The sequence below is a fragment of the Magallana gigas genome, chromosome 1, assembly GCF_963853765.1.
Source record: "Magallana gigas chromosome 1, xbMagGiga1.1, whole genome shotgun sequence".
In the NCBI taxonomy this organism is placed as follows: domain Eukaryota; kingdom Metazoa; phylum Mollusca; class Bivalvia; order Ostreida; family Ostreidae; genus Magallana; species Magallana gigas.
The window spans coordinates 52,478,956-52,503,104 of NC_088853.1; the positions used below are offsets into that span (position 1 = coordinate 52,478,956).

General features: G+C 31.8%; 2 protein-coding genes across 6 annotated transcripts; one reads left to right on the top strand and one right to left on the bottom strand.

The window, feature by feature from the left end:
* Positions 1-1,169: 1,169 nt before the first annotated feature.
* Positions 1,170-22,737, bottom strand: LOC117687139 (uncharacterized). 4 transcript variants are annotated; one of them, XR_010709108.1, is made up of 17 exons: positions 22,549-22,733; positions 22,377-22,462; positions 21,954-22,178; positions 8,695-8,946; positions 8,400-8,531; positions 7,915-8,052; positions 7,103-7,197; positions 6,839-6,951; positions 6,651-6,721; positions 6,279-6,535; positions 5,927-6,014; positions 5,592-5,656; positions 5,473-5,509; positions 5,277-5,374; positions 5,061-5,189; positions 2,121-2,269; positions 1,170-1,274 (listed from the first exon to the last, which is right to left on the bottom strand). XR_010709108.1 is itself a non-coding variant. In XM_066070749.1 (16 exons), exons 2-16 carry the CDS (start codon positions 22,456-22,458, stop codon positions 1,224-1,226), a joined length of 1,833 nt encoding a protein of 610 aa, XP_065926821.1. In that variant the 5' UTR covers positions 22,459-22,462; positions 22,549-22,733; the 3' UTR covers positions 1,170-1,223. The 4 variants fall into 4 exon arrangements, 1 of the variants encoding a protein (XP_065926821.1); XR_010709110.1 differs by lacking the exon at positions 5,592-5,656 and having other exon boundaries at positions 5,927-6,025; positions 22,549-22,737; XM_066070749.1 differs by lacking the exon at positions 2,121-2,269.
* LOC136271218 (uncharacterized) lies at positions 15,039-20,625 on the top strand. Of its 2 annotated transcripts, XM_066070739.1 has the most exons (6): positions 15,039-15,654; positions 16,670-16,765; positions 17,355-18,132; positions 18,254-18,802; positions 19,236-19,476; positions 19,592-20,625. In XM_066070739.1, exons 3-6 carry the CDS (start codon positions 17,356-17,358, stop codon positions 20,083-20,085), a joined length of 2,061 nt encoding a protein of 686 aa, XP_065926811.1. In that variant the 5' UTR covers positions 15,039-15,654; positions 16,670-16,765; position 17,355; the 3' UTR covers positions 20,086-20,625. The 2 variants fall into 2 exon arrangements, with proteins under 2 accessions (XP_065926811.1, XP_065926808.1); XM_066070736.1 differs by lacking the exon at positions 15,039-15,654 and having other exon boundaries at positions 15,853-16,765.
* Positions 22,738-24,149: the final 1,412 nt, after the last annotated feature.

Consider the following 24,149-nt stretch of genomic DNA (forward strand, 5'->3'; position numbering starts at 1 on the left):
TGATCAATATGTCCAAAACTTATGAATGTTTGTGAAATTTGTTGAGAAAATGTTTTTCTCATATACATCTATGAAAATACATTTGATTGTTTTGTTGAATACATTTAATCAAAAATTATTTCAAGAGTTCAACCCTGATGATGTAAAGACAATTTTTTTTTGCTTATAAAAGTATCTTAAATTTCCAACATTTCCACAGATTGGCAAAAAAGAGGTATGTTTTTAATATACCTTTTTAAAGAAAATTATTATTAGAGATATATTCAAATGAAAAATATACGTACGAGGACGTATGGTAGATCGAGCACCCTGGACTTGAGAGGTCATCTTGTAGTCTATGTCTTTGTAGTGCGGACGAACTGAGAGTAATTTCTGTTATATGTTTCAAAATAATGTATAATAATACATCACAATGCGTGCTAAATTATATACGAGTTGATCTTTCTTTAGTATTAAAATCGTGAATAAACTTTATAGATATGTAAAATTAAAAGCGTTAATATTCAACTTCGAAAAAAAAAAAACAACTCGCAGTTTTAAGCAACATGTATGCTTAATTAAGATTCAGAACCATTAAAATATTTCTTTTCTTTGAGCTTTTTGTAAAATATCTTTCAATGAATTAAATAATTTGTCGGCATACAAAATGTTGTTACATTTAGATTTTTCATTCCCTAAGAAAAGTAAACAAATTTAAAACGAAAATACCTGAAACTCTTTTACAAGTGCATGCTTCTTTTTTGTCTGCAGTTTTTAAAGAAATCCCGTTGCATTCAGAGCTACAGCTGGTGCTTTGAACAATTCGTGTAGAGTAAAAGAAATCGTTCTGTATTGCTCCTACAGGTAATGCAAAGTTTGAACAAAAATAAATATTACATTGCCATATCAATATTGAAATACAACTTTCAAACTCTTTAGCGTTGTTATTTTTATATTTACAATTGATTTTTTTAAAACTGTTGTGATGCATTGATTCGAAAAAAAAAACCTAACACATGTCAAGATATAAAAAGATCAGAACCAAAATATACTCTAAATAGCGACGCAAACCGGGTTACAATGCACCGTTGGACTTTGCTTTTTGCACATTTCACTTGAAGCAATTACATGTAATGGAATGAACATCATTGTAACTCACATAAGTTTGGACCATATTCATTCGGTTTTGCCTCATTTTCTTAACATATTCTGCAATGTTGATCTTTTTGTCTATTTTCCCGGCTTCATATAGTACGTCTATCGCTATATATGTACCTGTTCTGCCTATTCCAGCACTGAAAAAATATGAGTAGACCATGACCTTGAAAACTCAAATCTATATTTTTTTTTAAACAAAAACGCTTTTCAATACATAAGTAGAGGTTCGAAAGATTTCCTTAAAATGAATACAATTTTTTTTTTCTGTGATCAAGCAAGTAAGTAATGTTTGAAACAAGATGATAGTTACGAATGCAAAATTAGTTGGTGAAATTATTTAAGAAGTGCATTTGGTCTTAATCGCTTTATCTTGTCTAGGAATGCCATTAACCTTGCGTATAGATTATTTTTAGATATTTTCTTGAGGTCGACTTTATTGCGTTTTTAAAATACAAGACAGACAGTTATTGGTATACTTAGAAAGTATCAAAGTAATAAATGGGCCCATCCACACTTTACAAAAGGTGTTTCCCCTTGCGTGGTCAACCCTAAGGTCAAAAAGGAAAAACTCCATCTATGCTTTCTTTAGATTACCAAATATTTTGGCGGCCGTGGTGTAATTTTTGAAAAAATGAATGCATTCCTTTAAAGTATGGGTTGCCCAATTGTAGGGCAATCGAAATACACAACAGTACGGAGTTTTAATGTAGACTGAGAAATTTACAAACCTCTGAACTATTAAGACTACCGTGAGAAATATATGGATTTTCCCGACAGATGGCGGTCAAGGGACATAACGTTTATAAAGTCTGAATTGGTCTATTATTGAAAACATTTAGATGTAGATGTACTGAGGCACTGTTTACAGTTTGTATACGCATCAAGCAAAGACAAATGAATTTTAACACGAAAATTAAGGACAAACAAATTAAAACACAAAACTTTAATATGCGCTTTGTCGTTATCGTTGTTATTAAAAGTACCTGCAATGAACTAACGTGGGACTATTTTGCTCCTCTGATTTAACTCTCGTCACATGGCAAAGGAAAAGTAAAAGTCAGAGAGGATATGGTGTCCCATGGTCCGGCCAGGCAGTGTATTGGTATTGGGTTATTGTTTTACTTATTTTAAGCTGAAATATAACCTTAACTTTCTAAAGATATTAATATTTAGTCAACAAAATAAATAATTGGTTTTTCAATATACTGATATAAGTGTTGTCGTTTCAATGGTAATGCAACAAAGTTTAGATGAAATGCGAGAATTGCTCTGAAATTATTGAGACATTTGTTCCTATTTCTTTCAAAAAAATAGTGAACACTTGAGAATTCCCTAAAGAGTACGCTAGTATAACATTTTTAAGGGTAAAACATTCTTTTCCATAGCATCAGTTCATCATTCCTAGGAATCTTAACAAAAGGCCCATTGGGCAACATCGCTCTGACTTTATATGGGCGGTCAAAGGATATTGTACCATATGGCCCCTATGTAGAATAACAAAAAATAAATATTGTAAAATATTCAAATTTTACATTGTACCATTATGGAATACCTTTTTTCCGAAAATAAGAAATCCTATGTTAGATATAAAACTAAACATTTGGTAGGGGTACACTGTTAACTTCAAATTTTCTATATTTTCGTTTTGCGCCCCCCTCCCCACCCTCCTTTCCCCACTTTATAAAGCGATCAAAATATTTGAGAGCATATAGGTACATTTCCTTCCTTAACTACTTACTAGTTATCGTATCTTTTTTAAAAAAATATTATAATTATAGTTATTGTACTATATGTAAAAAAAAATCCTATAAATGTGAAGAATAAAATTGTCCCTCATTGCGCTAAGTTTCTCAAATAAAAATCATTCAAAAAATGTATTTGTCTTCCCCATTATAAACGCCTTTTGTTTACCTGGCGTAAACTCGTGTGACTTTTCAACTTACTCACTTGATTGATGATTACACTAAAATAAAATGTCGGCACGTGACATGTTATTATCCTCTTTTTTACTAAGGCCCACCCACTATTTTCATCTTTATTCCAAAACAACAAGTGGCTACAAACCAGGATTGTTTTCTGCTGTAATATTTTCTTAAGAATATCAATTATGCCTTTAACCCTGTAACAAAATGTGTCAAAACTATGAGAACTGTTTTAACAGAGTCCTTTTTATTTACTTGGAATTTAATATGAAATATTACGTTTCTTCTTAAATAAATCCACAAACTCGGAAAATCTCAACCAGGGTTTGCCTACCCATTTTACCAACTTTGAAAACAACAATCGTCAATAAATTCCAAATACGCACTGTTGTGCAGTAGTATTTGCAGCGAATACAGATATCCTGATCTGTAACATATCCTTTAAATTTCAATGGCATTGGTTAATTATGATCGACGCAAATTGAAAAATCTCAATATGTGCCGGCTTTTATTTTGTCCGGCCTGGGTTTCCCTACCCATTTTACCACGACTATTTTAGAAGTATGGAATACCAAAACCGAAATTAAAAACTGATTGTAACATGGATTTCCTCTATTATTATCTTCGTAATAACTCAGATTTGAAGCAGAATTAGCTCATAATTTTTGCAATTAATATTTTCCTATCCATAAGGCTTATTCATGTTAAATAACGTTATTTTTTTTAATTTGGCTCAGTAGTTCTTAAGAAGAATTGTTTTTTAAATGCAACCCCTATTTCTGCAGTTCTGAGGTTTTCTCCGCTCTGAATGAAAATCGGTTTTTCACTTCTAGATTTTTTTTGCCTTCCCATAAGGATGCCTTGTGCCAAATTTGGTTGAAATTGGGCAAGCAGTTTTGGAGAAAAAATTAAAAATGTAGAAAGTTTACAGATGGACGACGGACAAAATCTGCTCAGATTAGCTCACTTGAGCTTTCTGCTCAGGTGAGCTAAAAATTTGCCAACGTTACCCGGGATAACCGCAAATGTATCGCAACATCATTTTAACGCGCCATCTTCCGCATATACATTCATATTATAAATACCTTACAAACCAAACGAAAACATAAATTAGTTTTTATTTCTCTTTTATTTATTCAAGGAAGAAACTATTTACATCTTTATTCCACTTTTGTTTGTTAACAAACCTTGATTTATTGCTATCTGAAAGTCAAACAACTGTAAAACCCCTGTCACAGTCATTATGTACATTTTTACTACCGCTGAAATCAATCGTTGTGTTATAAGTGCTTGTTTAAAAGTCCCTGTGGTTTTTTTATTCTTGTTAAATTATCAGTTAAAAAGCCTAATAAACTGTAGCTTTTGACCACTTTTAAAAGTATAATGTTTGTTTTAGCAGGAGTTTATTTTGGAATGACATTTTCTTTGTCTGAAATTCTTACAAATTTGCGCCGCCCTGACTTCAAAATAAAATATGCCGGCGTAGTCAGATTTTTATAGTTTAGTAAATGTACATATACTATTTCTGCATCTCAACGCGAAAACAAGTGAAACTTGCAGAAAGCTTATTCAAAATGAAGAGCAACATGAACATAAACAATTCATTTTATTGAATTGTCGATATTAGGTCTGCAGACACTTTGTAGGTAGAAGTTAAGTTTTTTTTAATGGCCGAGTTAATGTATGCATCAGGTACCTCGATATTCTATTTTACTATTACTACTATTCTACTTTATTTTTTCTATTCTATGTACCTTAAAATGCAAAAAAAAAAAATTCTATACTTTTAAATATAACTTTGTGAAATTACTCGTTGCGGTTAGTTCATTTCTTTGTCAATTTTCATCATATCCGTAACTAAATAAAATAAATATATGGGTTGTGTCAATAATTTTCGAACAACCTAAAGAAGCATGACAATTCTTTCACGAATATAAACTGTGGTATATATCACATATAAAAAAGAGAGTAATCATGAGAAACAGATGTGTTTTGACTTACTTTTTTGTGTGTCATTTTTATTTTACGAACAACATAATAAGCATAATGCCACTCTTCCACTGCAGTCAAGACGACGTTTTCACAAGTCATTGTTGCATTTTGATCTGGCCAATATTGAGCACATTTTAACTAAAATACAATCGAAAAAAACTCTGAAACAACCGTTTAAGAAAAAACTCGATATAATTCTATATTTTTTTCTAAATCACCACTTACCTTTCTTCCTTCTTTTAGGTTGGTTAACATTATGATTTGATTTACATCTTCCTGCCAAACCATGCACCAAAAGTCGGATACAGTGTTTGGTGTGGGTCCTATTATACACAAAAATAGTCAAAACCAGAAAGGCAGATGCACATGCGGTTATTTGTGTTATTTTAAAAACCAATGTTTGTATGTGATTTTAACTGACCTTGTGCTGCAATATACTGTTTCTCTTTATTTAACCCCTAAAAAATAGATACATTGGTGAAAATAAGGTGGTATTTTTTTTCAAATTCGAACAAAAATTGTTTTCAAATAAGAGCTTACGTCAATGTAATTTGCATTAATATAGTCCGTGTTTGCGCTGACTAATACGACTCTTGAATGATCGTCTACAGAAATGCAAAAACAAATTATATTTCATAATTAAAGAAAAGGACTTATGTCTTAACGTAGATGATAAAAGAAAACCCAAGAAAAAACTAAATCAGAAACCAAATTCTCATAAATATTTCAAATTCTTTAAAGTACAAAATATGTTTCTTTAAAAATAAATCACAAGAAGAGGAAAAATATAATTCCACGGTACTTCTTATAAAACAAAAACCTTTTCAAGTTATATACATGCATAATTACATGTACATCTTACAAAATATACGTACAAGGGAACGTTGTTTTAAATCGATTTCTTGGAATGTTTTCCGGACGTTTCGCAACTTTACATGGATACCTCTCTCCGTATAAAAGTGTCTGAAAAATAACTGTAATAACATATTTTTTTCGTTTGTAAATCGTTATACCTTACACATGTACATTTAGTTTAAATCCTCATTTTAATACAAAAAAAAAACATATTTGTAATTTGTATTTGTGATTTTTTTTCTTATTCTTGATAATTCATTACTTTCTACGCAATTCGAAATATAGATTTATATGGTCAATTTTGGTATTTTCTAAAAAAAAAAATGACTTGTTTTTAGACCTTATATTTAAAAAAAAAATGTCTCGACCTACCGCATATTCCTGTTTAAATCCATCGTTCTCATTCTTTGATTTTTCAATGATTTCATTTCCTAAATTTCCAACAGCAACGTATGGAATTGTCTTTTCGTTTTTATATACGTCCCCGTATGGGTTTTCGTTGTGTATTTTTTCATCAATGTCGACATCATTGTCAACATCTGCCGTTTTATCATTACCTCGTACTGTAGCACTATCATCTATTTGAATGTTCTGATATATGTTTGAAAAGTTTAACGCAGTGTTTGGTGCTGCAACGAATCCAAAAAAAATTATAAGTAATGAAACTTATTAGCTGCTATCAGAAAGTTAAGAGGCTAAGACTAATCCAAACAACATTTTATTTGAAAATAAAATGAAACTTACAACTTTGTGCTACAGCTTCAGAGTTATTAAAAGTTGTATCTTTACCTCGTTTCCAAGTTATGCAGCCATTTCTACAGGTATGAATATCACAAAAGCACAACACAGTGACAGAAATACGGTATTGAAGTGTCCATAAAGTTATTTTACAAATATAATATGTGAACATACAATGTAAAAAAGTTCCTTACCGCTTATACAAAATTAGCATACCAAATATAAGGCTGAAAACTATGACAACTCCAACCACTCCTCCAATGATATACACCTGTTTTACCTTATCGGACTTGCTTGCGTCGATCAACTAAAAATATTTTTTTTTTAAATATGTAATATAGATGTTGAGTACATTAACGAATATTAACACTATGATTTGATGCATTTGGAATATGGAAATCTTCTATATACTAGAAAAAAAATAGTTTGTTTGACCCATTCTTTATAACGTTAATTACCTGACAAGTACCCGACTCATGATGACAAGTTTGGTTAACACAATTCGCACTGCACTGTTGCAAGCAATTTAATCCATAAAACGTTTTACTGCAAGCTGAACAATATTACTTATGATATCAATGAGTCTTATCAAAAACATTTTTAAATGCATTTATAAACCAAAAAGGTTCCTGCAATAGTTGAAAAGATATACAAGCTGTTTACTCTTTATAATTACACACAAAGAGATATACTAAATTTCTTTAATTTAGTTTTTGCACTTAATACAGAATTTCGGATGTATTATGATTATTGCATGTCTTTAACATCGAACAAATATTTGTTATTGATATTTTAAAACTTACTAAGCGAAAAGACCTTACAATAGCCTGAAAACCCGATTTGAACTTGTGCAACATCCTTTTCAAATAATTGTTTTCTATCAGATAGATAATTTAAACATTATTTTAGGTAATCATTTTTAATTTAAAAAGTGAATTTATTTAATTTATTTTAATTTATTTGTATCAATAATGCACACAGAAAGGGTATTACATATGACCAATTCAAACTATATTCTATCAGAATGATTATGATAATAAAAAATTAAGTTTATATCTGATTAGTGTATTGTTTTATTCCAAAATATTTGCTATGATTTTGTTTAAACATCATACACTACATGTTTGTATGTATCATTATTCAAAACGTTAGGATTTGCATTCTTTCACACAAATTTCTTCTCGATACAATGGTATATTTTACTTATTATAAAAATTATAACACAAAAATGCTGTTTATTCATAAAAATGAATGATATATAATCATTTACTTATATTGCAGAAAGGTCCGATGTATCCGGGAGAACATCCCTGTAAACACGAGCCATTGACATTGTGACATTGGGTATCTTGTTGACAATGATTACAGTTGTTCTCACAGCTAAGTCCATATTTTCCGTTCACACATTCTGAAAAATCAAAAATCAAATTTCTTCGCTGTAATAAATAAATGTATAATATAAATTGTGTATCAGAACACAGGGCAAAACTACTTTTCCCATTTATATTTATTAGGAACGTACTATGAATAATACTTTGATATCACCGTTTCTCTAATAAACGATGAATAAGAAATAAAAAAAACACCTCAAATTCATTTTTAGTCAAAAAGTACGAGGCAAAGTGCCAAACAAAATATTCAAATTGATTTTTATCTTTTAAAACACACATACATTGTCAAATCATCAAAAACTCATTTACTGTAAAATGTTGCAGGTGTGTATGGAAAAGCGTAAATGCACAAACAATAACAAACCTTGACTACAGTTTAGACCCTGATATCCTGGGACACAACGATAACATTTGCCCGTCGACGTATAACATTGTCTGTCCAAGCAGTTTAATGGACAAGGGTAAGAACAATTGTCTCCAAACGTTTGGTTGCATCCTGTACAAAGATAGTTTTTAACCATTGCATGAAAACCAAAAAAAAAATCGATTTTGATCTTCAACATTTTTACTTTATGTTTCAATTAAATCAGGTTGCATGTATTCTGGTGCCATGTTTACGTTTTATCCCCCCCCCCTTCAAAAAACCCCCCAAAACTAACCGTAGACTTCAACTTCACACAATTCATTATAGGCATACACTGAATAGTAGGTAGGGTAAGTAACATTCGGTAACCGCTCATTGTAGTAAATGACGTAGCGTCCAAGAACAGAACAAATTATTTTCTGGTTCTCTAATGGTGTGCCTCGTACAGTCTGTATCTCATGGAAACAAAGATGGCCGTCCTCTTTCAAGGTTGTGTTGGATACGTAAAGTGAAAATCCTGCCATTCGATTAGTATAAGGACCAGGATCTGCAATAAGAATTGATAAAATGTATTATTTCAGCAGCAAGTGTCCCGTATTTATTTTAAGGTGGCATTTGAAATTTTAAATACACAGAATTCAGCAACATTCGAGTAGAACAAAAAGTGCACATTTAAAACCAGAAAAGAAAGAAAAAGAAAAAGAGAGGCAATATTTATCGATAAAAAAAAAAAGAAATTACAAGAAGAAAAATAATTTCACTTTGTTGACGTCATCGCTAAACGTATAATTACTGCCGTTTTTTAAAGATTAAAAAACATTTAAAACATTCTAAATACAAAATCACAGGGCGAAAAACCATCTTTAAGCAAGTCCTTAAAGGTGGCTTAAAGGTGACTTAAAGGAGCTTAAAGGCTATACAACCTTTAAGCCGCCTTTAAGTCACCTTTAAGCAAGTGCTTATAGGTCCTTAATGTCCAAACTTCTTTAAGCTACCTTTAAGTGGCATTTACGCTCTCTTTACACTGCCTTTACACTGTCTTTAAGTGGCCTTTAAGTCAATATTGATCAAGCTGAACAATAAAAACATATATTAAATGCAAAAGCTCTTTTATAGAGATGGGAGGGGGTCATCCGAGTGATAATATAATTTCCAAGGAAGGGGGGGGGGGGTGTTCCAGGCGGTTTTAATCGTCGCTCCATTAAACACAGATCGCTATCATCAGCACCGCTCCGATGGACACATATTGCCGTTATAAAATTCTTTATAATTTTTTAAGGGTTTCAAAATTTTTGTAGGGATGAGCGCACTCTCTGTATCTTAATATGTGCATAAAACTAATTAAAGTATGTTTGTTTCCTATTATAAATTAATCGGTGAAAAAAATCTCTCTCTCTCTCTCTCTCCCTCTCTCTCTCTCTCTCAGTTCATCCGTATATTAAACAAAATAAAGATAATGAACCAAAAATGCATGATTTAATTTGTTAATCGGTTTAAGGTTTGTATTTTTTTTTTCAATTTTCATTATTTCTAACTCTAGATCTGCTAGATACATGTTAAAGATGAAAAGACTCTCAACTGCCTTTGTTATATCGGGCAGGATATTACTTCTTTGTTTGTCTAGACATTGTTTTGTTCGTTTGTGTATATCTAATTAGAGTCTATTGTTTGTCCAACTTAAGAAAACCCCTGGAACTAACACAGAATATACAAGATATACACAACAGTTGTGTCGTGTGCCCAGGTGCATGTTTGTGTATATCTAATTAAAGTCTATTGTTTGTCCAACTTAAGAAAACCCCTGGAACTAACACATAATATACAAGATATACACAACAGGTGTGTCGTGTGCCCAGGTGCACGTCAGGGTTTCTAAAGGCGTTGAATCTTAGTATGTACGAGTATACGATAAGTCTAGTGAATAAAAGTTAATTTACATTTGTAATTCATTTTCAAAGTATTATTTCCTAGCTCTGGGTTTCAAAGATGTTACGTCTACAAATTAACGATACATGTATGTAAGAGTAAAATCTTGAGGCTAATTAATTAATGTACCGGTGATCATAAATAAGGGTTGATTATTTAAATATATGTATAAGGGTAAATATGTCAAATATACCCGGCCTGGCACATCATACAATTGTATGTACAAGTCATTTGCAATTGCCACATGCAGTAAATACGTCACCGGTTATTGGTAATTTTGTTTGTTATAGAATTGATAGTTTAAAAATCATGTACATACAATTACATGTAAATATTTAAACATATTGGAACGGCGCCGCGATCATGAAAACCGGGAAATTGCGGGAAATTGAACAAATACCCTAATAGTATCAATGCATTTACATGTAATAAAAGAAATGATTTCATTTTCTTTCTTACATTTTTATAGCTATAAATTAGATGAACGTATATCTACTCGGTTTAAATTCATTAACTAAGAAAGCCTACTATAGTGAACCTAACGGTTTCCATTTAGGTATAATATATTTTTGTTCACTGAAGACCAAGTTCAGTATTTCATTCTAAATACATGCATGCATGTAATTTATAAATTAGATATAATTGATTGTTACAAACTGAATGGTTTGTCAAAATCTTTTCAAGTAAACACATTCAATACAGTGATTCAATATCCACTGATATATAGGATATAAAAACGCTCATAGATATGTACGTTGCCGTGGCGCAGAGGATGTGTGGTGATGCTAGTAAACTAAGGGTCCCGGGTTCAATTCTCGCCGCGGCCGGTTTTTTTTGGTGTTTTTTTTTTCATTTTTCTTTCTAGAACAAAAACCGTTTTAATACCTTTTCTTTCATAAAGTTAAAACATTTTGTTGGAAATTAAGCACAATATTGAATTAAATTTTTTTTAATGGCTTAAAGGTGGCTTAAAGGTGGCTTAAAGGTAGCTTAAAGGTGGCTTAAAGGTGGCTTAAAGAAGTTTGGACATTAAGGACCTATAAGTTGTCCTTAAAGGTGGCTTAAAGGTGGCTTAAAGATAGTCTTTAAGCTGCCTTTAAGCCATCTTTACGCTTTCTTTAAGCCACCTTTAAGCAATACATATAGCTTAAAGGTAGCTTAAAGGTGGCTTAAAGATCGTCTTTAAGCTACCTTTAAACACCTTTAAGCTATCTTTAAGGAGGACTTAAAGATGGTCATTCATCCTGTGAATAAAACCATCAACACTTAATTGAATGTTTTTCCCCTGGGGTTTATTTATTGAACAAGAGAATACGAATTAACAATTTTACTTTATTAAGGTCTTCCGTTTCTAACGGAAGACCTTATAGTTTTCGTACTGTTTCTTCTTCTTATTTTTTTTTCCACAAATTTTGTGCACGCGATTTCTCAAAAACTGTTCGGCCGATTTCGACCATTTTTCACACATGATTGCCAGTGGTCATAATTCTATAAGTTTTTTGAAATTTTCAAATCGCCACTTCCGGTTCCGATTTACGGCCGATTTTGTAAGTTTTTACGACCAATTTTATGCAGACATAAACTCTGAGACTATCAGAGATATAAATATGAAATTTTCAGGATCGGTAGACCATAGTTTGAAGTTGTGCACAACGTAGTTTTTGGCGCAAGTGGCGCCATCTTTTTGAGCTTGGCTAAGCTCGAAAATTGGGTACGAATTTTGCATCAAAACGTTCATATATTTTGATCTGTATCTTTTTATCAGTTAATATTTTGTGAAAACATATATAACAAAAGTGGAAGATAATTAAGAGATATGTCCAACAAAATCAAGAAAAAGGGTCTGGTCCCTTTGTTTAGGGACCAAGACTCTCGTAAATTCTATTACAGATAACTTTAAAACGATACAGATTTTGTAATGCATTATAGAAGCAAAGTTGTTGATCGTAACAATATATATCAGAAAAAATCATTGTCACGCCCATTTATTGCGTAATTGGGAATTTTTTAGGGGCCAAAGTACTTAAACTTTGACGCAATATATCTAAAGAAGGAGACATATTTTGTTAAGCATTGTAGAAGAAAAAATATCTATATTGATGATTCTAATCGATTCCATTAATCAAAACACCAATGTCTGTCCCCATTAAGGATCTAAAGGGCTGGTCCTTAAAATATTCTTTCATTTGTATCTAAAAAATGAACAACAATTCTAGATAAGTGTAAGAACAAAAAATGTTATCATTCGTGAGACCTTTCGAATGACTCAAGAAAAAGGGTCTGGTCCCTTAATTCAGGGGCCAAGACTCTCATAAACTCTATTACAGAAAACTTAAAAACGATACAAATTTTGTAATGCATTGTAGAAACAAAGTTATTGATCGTAACAATATCAGTTTGTAAAACTCATTTCCAAACCCATTGATGACGCAAATAGGGATTTTAGGGGACTAAAATCGTTCATCTTTAGTGTGCTGTATGAGAAAAAGCAAAACACTTTGTTAAGTATTTTAAAGGATATTGACAATCGTATACATTTTCTGAAAGGGGGTGGTTGAGGGGGAATTCTGAAATTTTATTAATATTTTAATCGTATCGTTAAAAAATTGAAAGGAAGACCTACTCGTTACTCGTAACGAGATCGTTTCTAGTTATCAAATATTTTTTCGCTAAAACTACAGGTATTTAATATATTTTTTTAATACTAGAAAAACTACTCTTATATTTTCAATTTCAAATTGAACATCGATCAATAATTTAAAAGTTACTTGACATTAAAACTGCTAATAGTGTTTGTGTTCTTTTAATGTAACCTGTTGTTTTCCGTGAAAAAAAAGAAAGATGAGTTTTTAGAAGATGAAAAATGGCTATTTCTTTTAATTCAAAAAATGTTGATGCGTTATTTTTTTGTTTTTCCATGGTCTCCTGTTTTAAATATTGTAATGACCTAGACAAATATTATTATTCCAAAAATTATACTTTAAAGTTAAAGGTTATGCGTTATTTTTTTTCCCCATGGTCTCCTGTTTTAAATATTGTAATGACCTAGACAAATATTATTATTCCAAATATTGTACTTTAAAGTTAATATTGGACTTAATATAAAAAGGATAACATCACGTGAACTAAGTTTGTAAACAAAGAATAGATACAGTAATAAAGAAACAAAAATGCATTTAATTTGATAATTAGGATATCTTGTAATTAAATTCAAACAATAAAAATTTCATCACAAAAATCATTAAGAATCTTTGGCATACACTATCGCAATACCGATACGTGTGAACACTAACCCCGTGTTCATGAACTAGTCTTAGAACGTAAGTTTACAATTGTACACTGTCTAACTGTATTTTAAATCAAAACATCTAAAAATTATATGCTTTTAAAATGTGTTTCTATATTATGTTCATAGTTATACATTTTATGTGTAATTCTAGAACATTAGCTAATTTGGCACTAAAATATCCATTTGTAAACAACACCATCTTCCTATGCAATTTAGAGTCTAATCTTCGGATGCATCTGGTTTTAGAACAATCATTGGGGTTTGATGACGGGTTTTGTATTTAATATCTAATCACTTTCCTTGAAAAAAAATTATGAAACCTAAATATATTTATAATTATAAAATTTATATAAACATTAAAAGATAAAAAAAAAGACAAATAGTTTGATATGTTCTTATGAAAAATAATCTTAAAATAAAATAATTATCCCTATTCGATAATAAAAACTAATTTTTGGAAAGAATGTTTATGTTGTGGGAGCAAACTAAATACATCTTTACATGTTAATATGGCTGTTCCGTGAATGTTTCATATCCTTAACTTTTATCATAAGATTTTTGACTTTTTTATTGGCTTTAAAGCGACGATACACAAATAATTTATTCCAATAAACACCATGAATATATACAATGAATGCTTATTTTTTGATGGCCTCGTTCTTATAACAACCTAAGGCTGTGCAGACAATTATCAGACCGTTCTGTTACGCGCGGTATTCAATGTGTCTGCACAGCCTTCATATGTTATTGTTCCTTGTTTTGAAAAAATGAATATTGACATTTTATTTTCTTTTTAAATCTTACATTTTGTATTGTTTATTGCGTGGATAGAAGGACCATGACATATACAGAGTAAATCAAAATTTCAGTACTAAACTATTTATTAGCTTTGGTCACCTTTATTGCTTGTGTAGCAGGAATACTGAGAAATGTTGTTTGCATACAATAACATTTTTTCAGCACTATACAAATTCTAACTAAAGGTAGAACAGCAAACCCATGACTCTTATTATAAAAAAAATATTTTTCTTAATGAACGAAAGAAGGGCTCAGTTTCTCTTCTTCTGATTTGCCATGTTCGTTAATTGACAGTTATTATGGGGCATTTTCATTTTCTATTAGCATAATACATGCAATTTATTTATATAATCATATTGTTCATTTTAGAGAACAAGGGAAAGAATACCCCTAAGCAATGTTAAAAGTGATGAATATACAGAAAATACGCCAGCGAAGAAAATGGTCACTGACCGCCGTGTAGAAGTGGGTATCAAAAAATGAAAGGGGAATGATTGATTAATCAGTTAAGATAGGAACATGTTACTTGATATGGATTAACAAAACACAAAGAACAAGGTACACTTAGTATATTATTTTGGCCTATGAAAATCATAAAAAATGAAGCAGCAGCGAAACTGCCATCACCCCTCGAAGTTAAATCTGGACAACCCCCGTGCTTGAAACATGCATGGGAAATGGCGCCAAAACGTCACATATCAGAATTATAAATTCCAAACTTAACCTGGATTTCACTTTTTTGCAAAAAACTACGAATTTGTACACACGTATGTAAATATTTTGATATGTGCACAGGCAACGCGATAGATAATACTTGTATATGTCAAAGCTATTGCAATTACTAGTCGAAAAAAACATATTTCGTAAATCGCGTTTGCTGTGCTCATAGTGAAATTTAAACATTTGTCATTTCCGGAACAAGTCCCGTGGCTTATATTTTTAATGAAAAATCGCCAAATTATGTACCATGGGATCTACAATTGCTGCATTTCAAGTACAAATGTAGCAATAATCCAAATTTTAAAAATATATTTGATTAAATAAATGCAAAATCGTAATCATTGTAATTCGGAATTTTTAATTTCGTTCGGCGGTTTCTGTCGTAGCGTACCAGACGACAAGTTCGACAATCGCAATGAATAGATTGAATGAATGACGGTGCAGTGATTGACGGAACTATGTTCATTATCGATACGTAGACATATTCAACACAACTGATGTACCACTATGGGATTGTATTAGGTAAGGATTGATTGGCGATCTTATGAAAACAAGGAAAGCAACAAAATGCATGTTAATCCGAGATTCCTCTGACTTGCAACCCTGACCCGACGCCGCTAATTTTTTTTGGCGTGTGTTGTAGAGATGGGGATAAAAATCAAACAAACTAGTTGTCACTGTATAAAGATATGTCATTTTGCATGTCCCTTTCACCAGAGACATAAATAACGTCTCTGCTTTCACGTAACAGGCCTATCTGCTTTTGGAAATAAGATAAAAATATTTTTTTTCTGTAGGCCCAGTGATGCTATTTTTGATGTGTATTTATGAATATATTCATGCAAAACTATCAGGTGTGAAAGCACGTATTAAGGCATATGTGGCATGTTTCTGCTAGGCATAAGGGAAACTGCCCAACCACATATGCAGTAGCCAAATCAAGACTATTACATGTAACTTTGACCAGAATTTGCAATATGACAATCTACAGATGCGTACTATCGATATTAATGCTACATTTATCGCATGATTGTGAGGAAGATACAGAGATTTATTCATCCAGGGAAAATCATATTTCTCGAGGGCAATGCCCAAAGGAAATATGGTTTTCCCTGGATGAATGAATCTTTGTATCTCCTGAATGTTTATGCAATAAATTGTTTATTATACCGAAAAAACAGGTGATTATTTAATACACTGGGTTCTAAAGGGTTTTATGCTATTGCAAAGCAATAACGTAGTAAATGTTACATGTAACTGATTTCTTTCTGTTAGTTTTCTGATATAAAAGGTATTTGTACAATTATTTAAGAAGAATTTTAATCATTTGAATCCATCGTATGCATGCTCATTCTCAGGATTTTTCATATGAATGGAATAAAAAAAACAAAATCAAAAAAATAGTTATCTTCACTTTTGCCACACATAATCTATAATTACAGTATTATCACATTTCAACTGAAACTGTAAATGCTAATAAATATGAACAGATGTTTGAAGCCATGTAAGTAATTGTACATTTTTCTACATTCTACAGAAATCGGATGTTCATGTTTGTGTGACTTTACCAGTGTTCAGAGGTCAAATTAAGTTTATTTCCATAGTGATGATGAAGAAATAGCAATAAACAGAGGTACGATAAAATATCTTAATAGCAGTTATAATTTAATACCTGCAATCCTTTATAATTTTACCATTTATTTTATATTATTTAAAAACCGGTATTAAGGTTTCTCCATGCAGCTTGATAAATAAACTAATGTATAATCATAATGCAAAGATAAAAGTCTATTCTAATATAATGGAAGAAAAAATCATTTTTTGGGGGAAAATATGAAATTTAAAAACTTTGCGCAAGTCAATGAAAATATTAGTTCCTGTTGGACTAGAACCCAATATCTTGGGGTCCAAAGGATTGGCAGTCAGATGACTAACCTTTGGAACTGTCAAGTAATACACTTGAAGTGGTCAATATTTTACATGTACCGGTAGCTAGAACAATATGTTGAATTTGCATGTTGTAATGCACTTCTAAAAAGTACAGGTCACTGGGTGTGAAGGAACCTTAAAGATATTAAATTGAATTTCTTTAAAAAATTTCTACAGAAAGTTCTTTCATCATTGCAGATATTAAATGTACATCTGTCATATACATGTAGCATTATTATACTTTTACAGTAATGTGATTGTGTGTGATTAATGACTTTTTAATATATTTTTAGAATGCCTAAGTTCTACCCCTGCTTGCTGTGCTCCAAAAGAACATCACAACAGGACAGATACAGGATAAAGAAGGAGCATGCAGACTTCATCAAGAGAAGACTCCGTATGGATGTTTCTGATGACAGCATGCTGTGTAGGAAATGTCGTCACATGTGTGAAACAAAATCGACAAGAGATTCTATTTGCAACAGCCCTGAGCCAAACAAAATACAGAAAACATTATCAAAGCAGAGTATGAAGAGCCCTCCTTCAGTAACACTGTCCATCCCAAGTACTTCTACAAGTCATGCCAACTGTGTAATATGTAAAAAGCCAGGGCCAAAGCTTGTTGTTGTTCCTGAAAACACTCGTGTAAATGTATTCATCCAAAAAGAAACATTTGTTCCACCTGGTTCTAGATGCTGTCCTAAACATATATCTGATGGAGATCTCAACACTGAGGCATTGCATCTGTTGAAACAAACAAGTTCTGTCTCCAATGTCAACAGGACCACCATTGTTGGAGTTTTAAAACAAACCAGGGATGTAGCAATCCAAAATCAGAACAAGAGACTGAATTTTGATGATCCACATGGAATGCAAAATGAAGATTACTACAATCTAACAGGTGTTACAAAGGATCAGTTTGATGAATTGATGACGTATTTGGTGGAGACCAACTTAAGATCATCCAAGAACAGAAGTACTAGAACATGTGTAGCATTATTGTTGACGAAACTTAGATGTGGTTTAAGTAATCGACTACTTGGAACCTTATTTGGCATGAAAAAATGGCAGGTATGGACATGTTAAGTGAGACAATACATTTAAGATTTCTTATTATTTTATTATACATAAAAAATAAAAACTCGTACGTGATTGAATGTACATTAATTGAAACTGGGTTTTCTATTTCCAGGTTCGACGTGCTGTTATATCTGCGAAAAATGCTTTGATGGAAGATTTTGTGCCAAAGCATTTGGGGTTCTCTCACATATCAAGGGAGGATGTCATTAATCACCATACTCGTCCCCTTGCCAAGGAACTTCTATGCAGCATGTCAGATAATCCAGTCATTCTTGTACTCGATCGGACTTATGTATACCTCCAAAAAAGCGGAAACTTTTCTTTCTCACGTCGTTCCTACAGCACCCACAAACACCGGCCATTAGTTAAACCGATGATGATTGTATCAACTTCTGGATATATAATTTCTGTATTAGGTCCCTATCTGGCAGATTCCAAAAATTCCGATGCAAAGATCTTAAGTCACATGATCCAGACAAATGTAGAGGACATTAGGAAATGGGTAGAAGAAGACGATATTTTTATTGTCGACAGAGGTTTCAGAGACGCAGAAGCTTTGCTTGATGACTTGGGGATACATGTTGAAATGCCATCCTTTCTGACTCGTCATTCAAAGCAACACTCAACAGAAGAAGCCAATTCAACCAGATTTGTGACCAAGGTACTTGTACAATATAACATGCCACAATATAATACTGATTCAATTTGTTTATGTTGTTGCAGGTCACCTTTTTAAAATTTTAAGCTTAAAATGTTATTGATGTGTTTTAGTACTGTATCATATAGTACAGATGTGTTGTGAATCCAAAGCTTAAGATATAACAAACTTTTCCTTTTAGTTACATTGCACTACAGTAAAACTCATATTTATTTCAAACACACATATAGGGATTTCTTGGATATAACGAGGTTTTTATTTGAGTCCCCAGCACTTATTTTTAAAAAAAATTGTTATACGTATATTACGATTAATGGATATAACAGTGTGAAGTTGTTGCCCCTACGACTTCGTTATAACCGAGTGTTACTGTATATTTAATTTGCATGCATGTGTATTATATATGCATATTCATAGTATGTGTTGTGTGTTACAGCTTAGATGGGTTGTCGAGTCAGTGAATGGCAGGCTCAAGACATGGAATTATTTGAGCAGGACCATCCCCAATACACAGATACCACATATTGGCGATTATGTCCGCATAGTAAGTGCAATCTGCAACAAGTTTAGACCAGACTTGAGCACTGGAATTGAGGAGGAAGATGTTGCCATGGCTGCAAAAAAGCGATTTCTTGCAAACGGAGTGAATAAGTTAAAGGATTATGTTGAGACAAGTGGTGAGCATCATCTTGAATCTTAATTATGTTTTCTCACAAGGTTTTGGCAGGATTTTCAAATATAAAAATTGGTTGAGAATAAATTGAACTTCTATTTGAAAATAATATTTTTAAGGTTTAGAGAAGCGGAGCATAAGATGGAAGAAGATAGACTCCCATGATGTAGTCTTCCCTCATTTGACAGAGGAGGAAATACGCCAGTTAACCTTAGGTGTGTACCAAATAAGATTGGCAAAGTCATATGCATATGAACATTTTATGGAAGGAAGGTATGAAATTTTCATCAGTGATGACTTTGATGGAATCCTGTGTGCCAAGATTCAAAGTAGACACATTTCCGCAAAGAAATACTTACTCTGGATAAGACATGATGATATCAGTATCAAATCTTGGTTTTGCAAATGTAAAGTTGGTACAAGAGTTGTGGGCATGTGTGCTCATATTACCAGTGTGATTTGGTTCTTGGGTCTTGCTCGTCATGAGGAAAGTGGTGTCCTTGGTGTGCGCGATTGGTGTAGTTTTGTTGAGGATGCTGCTGCACTCCCGATTGATGAATCAGAAAGTGAGGAAGAAAATGAAGAAAGATGTTCCATAACAGAAGAGGAGTGAATTTCAAAGTGACTCATCAGTCAATAAATCAGTCAACAAAACATGTTTGGTAGGAGAATTTTTCTGAAATTTAGTGTATGATATCTGTAAAAATAAGTGATGATTACAAAGTACCTGAATGTGTATATTGCTGTTTTGAGTTCATACCTAAATGCAAGTATATTGTTGATTGATTTATTTCTACAATTATTTTGATTGCAATTTAAGATTATAAGCAAATCAATTTATGACAAAGTTGCAATATCAAATGATTTATTGTATGAATATTGACAACCATTATATAAAACCATATATGTGTAAAATAAGAATGTCAGAATAACATTGTCTAGAGGCTTATTTAGTAATGACATGCTCTTTGATTTCTAGCTGTATAAAGTATAATGGATGTGCTTTTCAATAATTGATATTGTATGTATACAACAAATATTATTCAAACGCTGTATACATTTTGTTCATAATTGTGTCTCATTGAAATGAAATACATGTATAGGGATAACCTCATTTTCTTTTACCCCTCTATTTATATGCTTGTTTATCTTTTAACTTGTAAAGTATACTACTCTCATAAATACATAGCATATCTTTACTATAAAATTAAAAATATTTTAATAAGTTAAACATTTTCAAAGCAATTCATATCAATATTGCCTATTTTTGGGCATTGTACCACTGTATTTGAGATCAAACTGTAAAAATGAACAATGTGTTATACTTTGAAAAAAATATTTTAATTAAACCTCCATGGAGTCCAGACCACTATCATTTTATTTTAGTTTTGTTTTATTGTGGTTAAAATCATTGCATGTAATAATTTAAACCAATACTTCACACCAGCTTCCATTGAATATTATTATTGACAAATGTTAAGTAATAGGAAACTTTGTATTTAAGTGCATAAAGGTCAAATATGATGTGTTATACATATAAGTGTTTCTCTTTTTAATTTAACAATAAATATATATATATAAGGTCTTTGATACAAATACAGAACTGTTCATGGGATACTATTATCAATGCAAATATAAGCCAACTCATCATATAAAGTACATTGATGTGTCCTAGGTTACATGTACTATCTTGTAAAATGCGCCATGGATTTCATGAGGACTTCAGCAGACATTAACAACTAAGGAAATTGCATTATTTGCAAGCAAATGTTATGTAATCATTGAATCATATTAATATTAAAAAACAACATTTATTTCAAGTTTTTAAAAGTCAAAGGAATCATTTGACAACCCTTGATTATGGTCCTTTTTTTACCCCCCCCCCCATACTTTGGACTGTGAATAGTTAACTCCTTAGGTAGCCAAATGAAAACATGTACAGTTTTATATTGTAGTAAACACTCCACAATTGTGTAATGTGCACCCAGGTATCAATTTATTAAAAAGTTTTTAATTCAATTTATTTCGTTGAATATTTGAGAAGAAAGCGAATTTTATTGCCACTAAGGGCATTAACGTTAAATAACGTCATAATTTTGCATGTCATCTTTCTTTCCGGGTATCTCAAAAACTATTAGTGATACAAAGATAATATTACTATATATAGAAAGCCCATGTCCTAGAGAGTATTTGGACCAAAATTTGTTAACCTCTGAAAATAGGCCAAATATGACCCTAAGCGTACCTTGTTCTTTATAATATTGTTTCTTCAATAATTTTCTTTTAGTCGTGAAGGAACTATCCAGTACGTGGCACATGCCATGATCTGAGATTAGACACAATTATCATTGCAAAAAATCAAAATTGCACTCATGACTATTTTCGATTAATAAATCTGTGTACATTCAATTCCCCATCCCCTAATTTCAAATTTGAGAACTAAATTTGTATACATTTAATTAAAAAAAATAGGGAACCTACTTGTGTTTTCTGTTCTGTAGTAAATATCAATGTGGCTGATGCTGACCACATTTCCTAGGTCCACTCTCCATTCCGCCGTATATTTGCCGTCATTAGAGATCGTGCATTGACCTCCATACGCTCCTCGATTTGTGTATCTACCGTCTACCGCATTTGCAGTTTTAAAAGCGTCTTCGTTAGGCCAAGGATTTTGTTCCCATGTAGATTTCAGTAATGCTAGATTCTCTACATTATAGAGTTGTATTTGTTTATCCTTTTGAGCGATAATTAAAAATAATGATAAAAATAATAAAGAATAACAAGATTATCAAATACAAAATAAAATCAAAGTAAATGAATTATTTATATTTCATCATTAACTTTGTATAATGACAGGTAAAATAATAGTCGTTCGACATATCATGCATTGGAAGTGCTACTTACCTAACCCATGAGATTGACCAAGGTACATGAACATCAAAACATGAGAAAATATATTGATGATTATTCCCTCTATAATAGTCATTGTTCTATAAATAACAAAAATGAAACAAAAATTAGTTTTTATTATGTGGACGTTTTGAAACCTTATTTAAAATATTTAATCATTACATACCCTTTCTAGATGAAATTGTGTAGGTTCAGGTGTTCCGTGAATCTATGATAGTTGTCAAAAACTGCATTAACATTTTTTACAACATAACACAGTAACCAGACAGGTTATTAGAATTAATCGCTGTTGTACAAAATAAATATTTCTCCTTTTTAAAACCAGGAAGTTTATTTTAACTAGAACTGGTTTGCTATTTAAAGTCCTTACATGTAACACTGTTTGAATAAAAACCACAAATGATAACAAATGATGACACGAGTTTTAGTATCTGTGCACTTTATGAGATTTAAAGGGAACCCTGCGTTTTGGGGGGTCTTTTTGTCACTGGTATGGAATTTTGAATTTAATGATTTTTTATACTGTTGGTTAATGTCAATAGTGCGTATAGCTTACACCAGTAATTTTTCTTCAAATTTGTTATTTGATATACAACTATCAGAAGAGAGGCAATACCAACAAGTATATACTATTTATTGTTTTGAAAGTAATTAACAGTACCTATTACTCAAAGTTAATAACATACCAAAAATACAAAGAACTACAGGGTTATTATTGTAGTCCACCAAGCAGGTGGGTTTTTAGGTGCAAAAAGTTCGTTGAAGCCATTTATAGCAATAGGTCACCAGGGTGAACGTTGACCTATTGATATATACTTTTGTCCGTCGTCATACATCGGTGGTAAACGTTTGAACATTTCAGCTTTTTCTCTTGAACAACTTTACCGATTTCAACTAACTTTGGCATAAAGCATTAATAGGTTAAGTGGAATAAAAATTTTGAAATTCATGGCCCCTGCATTCCTGGGGGCTGAGGGGTTGTCCTATATTCAAAATGAATGCAATATTTAAAAAAAAATATTCTTCTTTACTCCTGGACAACAAGCAGTCAAATTGCTGGCATGATTGTAATAATCATTGAACTTTCTATTAAAATTGTAAATTCATGGCTCTAGAATCAGTGGTTCTCGTGTAGGGTAGGGTATAAATGTATTATTTATCAAAAAAAATTCTCCTATCTTCCAGGATATTAAGCAGATAAACTATGTCCATGTACATACATGTATCAATGAAGAGAAAGAATGATTTTTCCAAAATTGTGAATTTCATGGTCCAATCGTGAGGGGTTCTTGTCTAGTGGTGGGGCTATAATGAGTACATTGTAAAAATGCATTAAATAGTTTTAAAAATATAATTCTGTGCTCCTGGGTACTAAGTCAAAAAAGTCAGTAAATAGTTAAGATGCGGCACGTCTTTTTTACCCCAAGGAACCCCAAGGGTACCCCAATGATAGAAACTAATGACTATTGATATCCAAGAGGTCTCATAGGAGTCCAAGGGTTACCGCTTGGTACCTTAATGATACCCCATGGATACCCTAAGGAACCCCAAAGATACCATAATTATACAATTTTATAACTTTGAATACCCCATAGAACCCAAAGGATACCACAGATACAAATTTAACACTCTTGTTATCCCTTGGGACTCATTGGTCTCACATACACATCTCTAAGTACCACAGGGAACGCAACTGATATTCCAAAGAACCTTAAGATTAACATTATACCGATAATATAAATTAAAAAACTCTTGATACCGATAGGA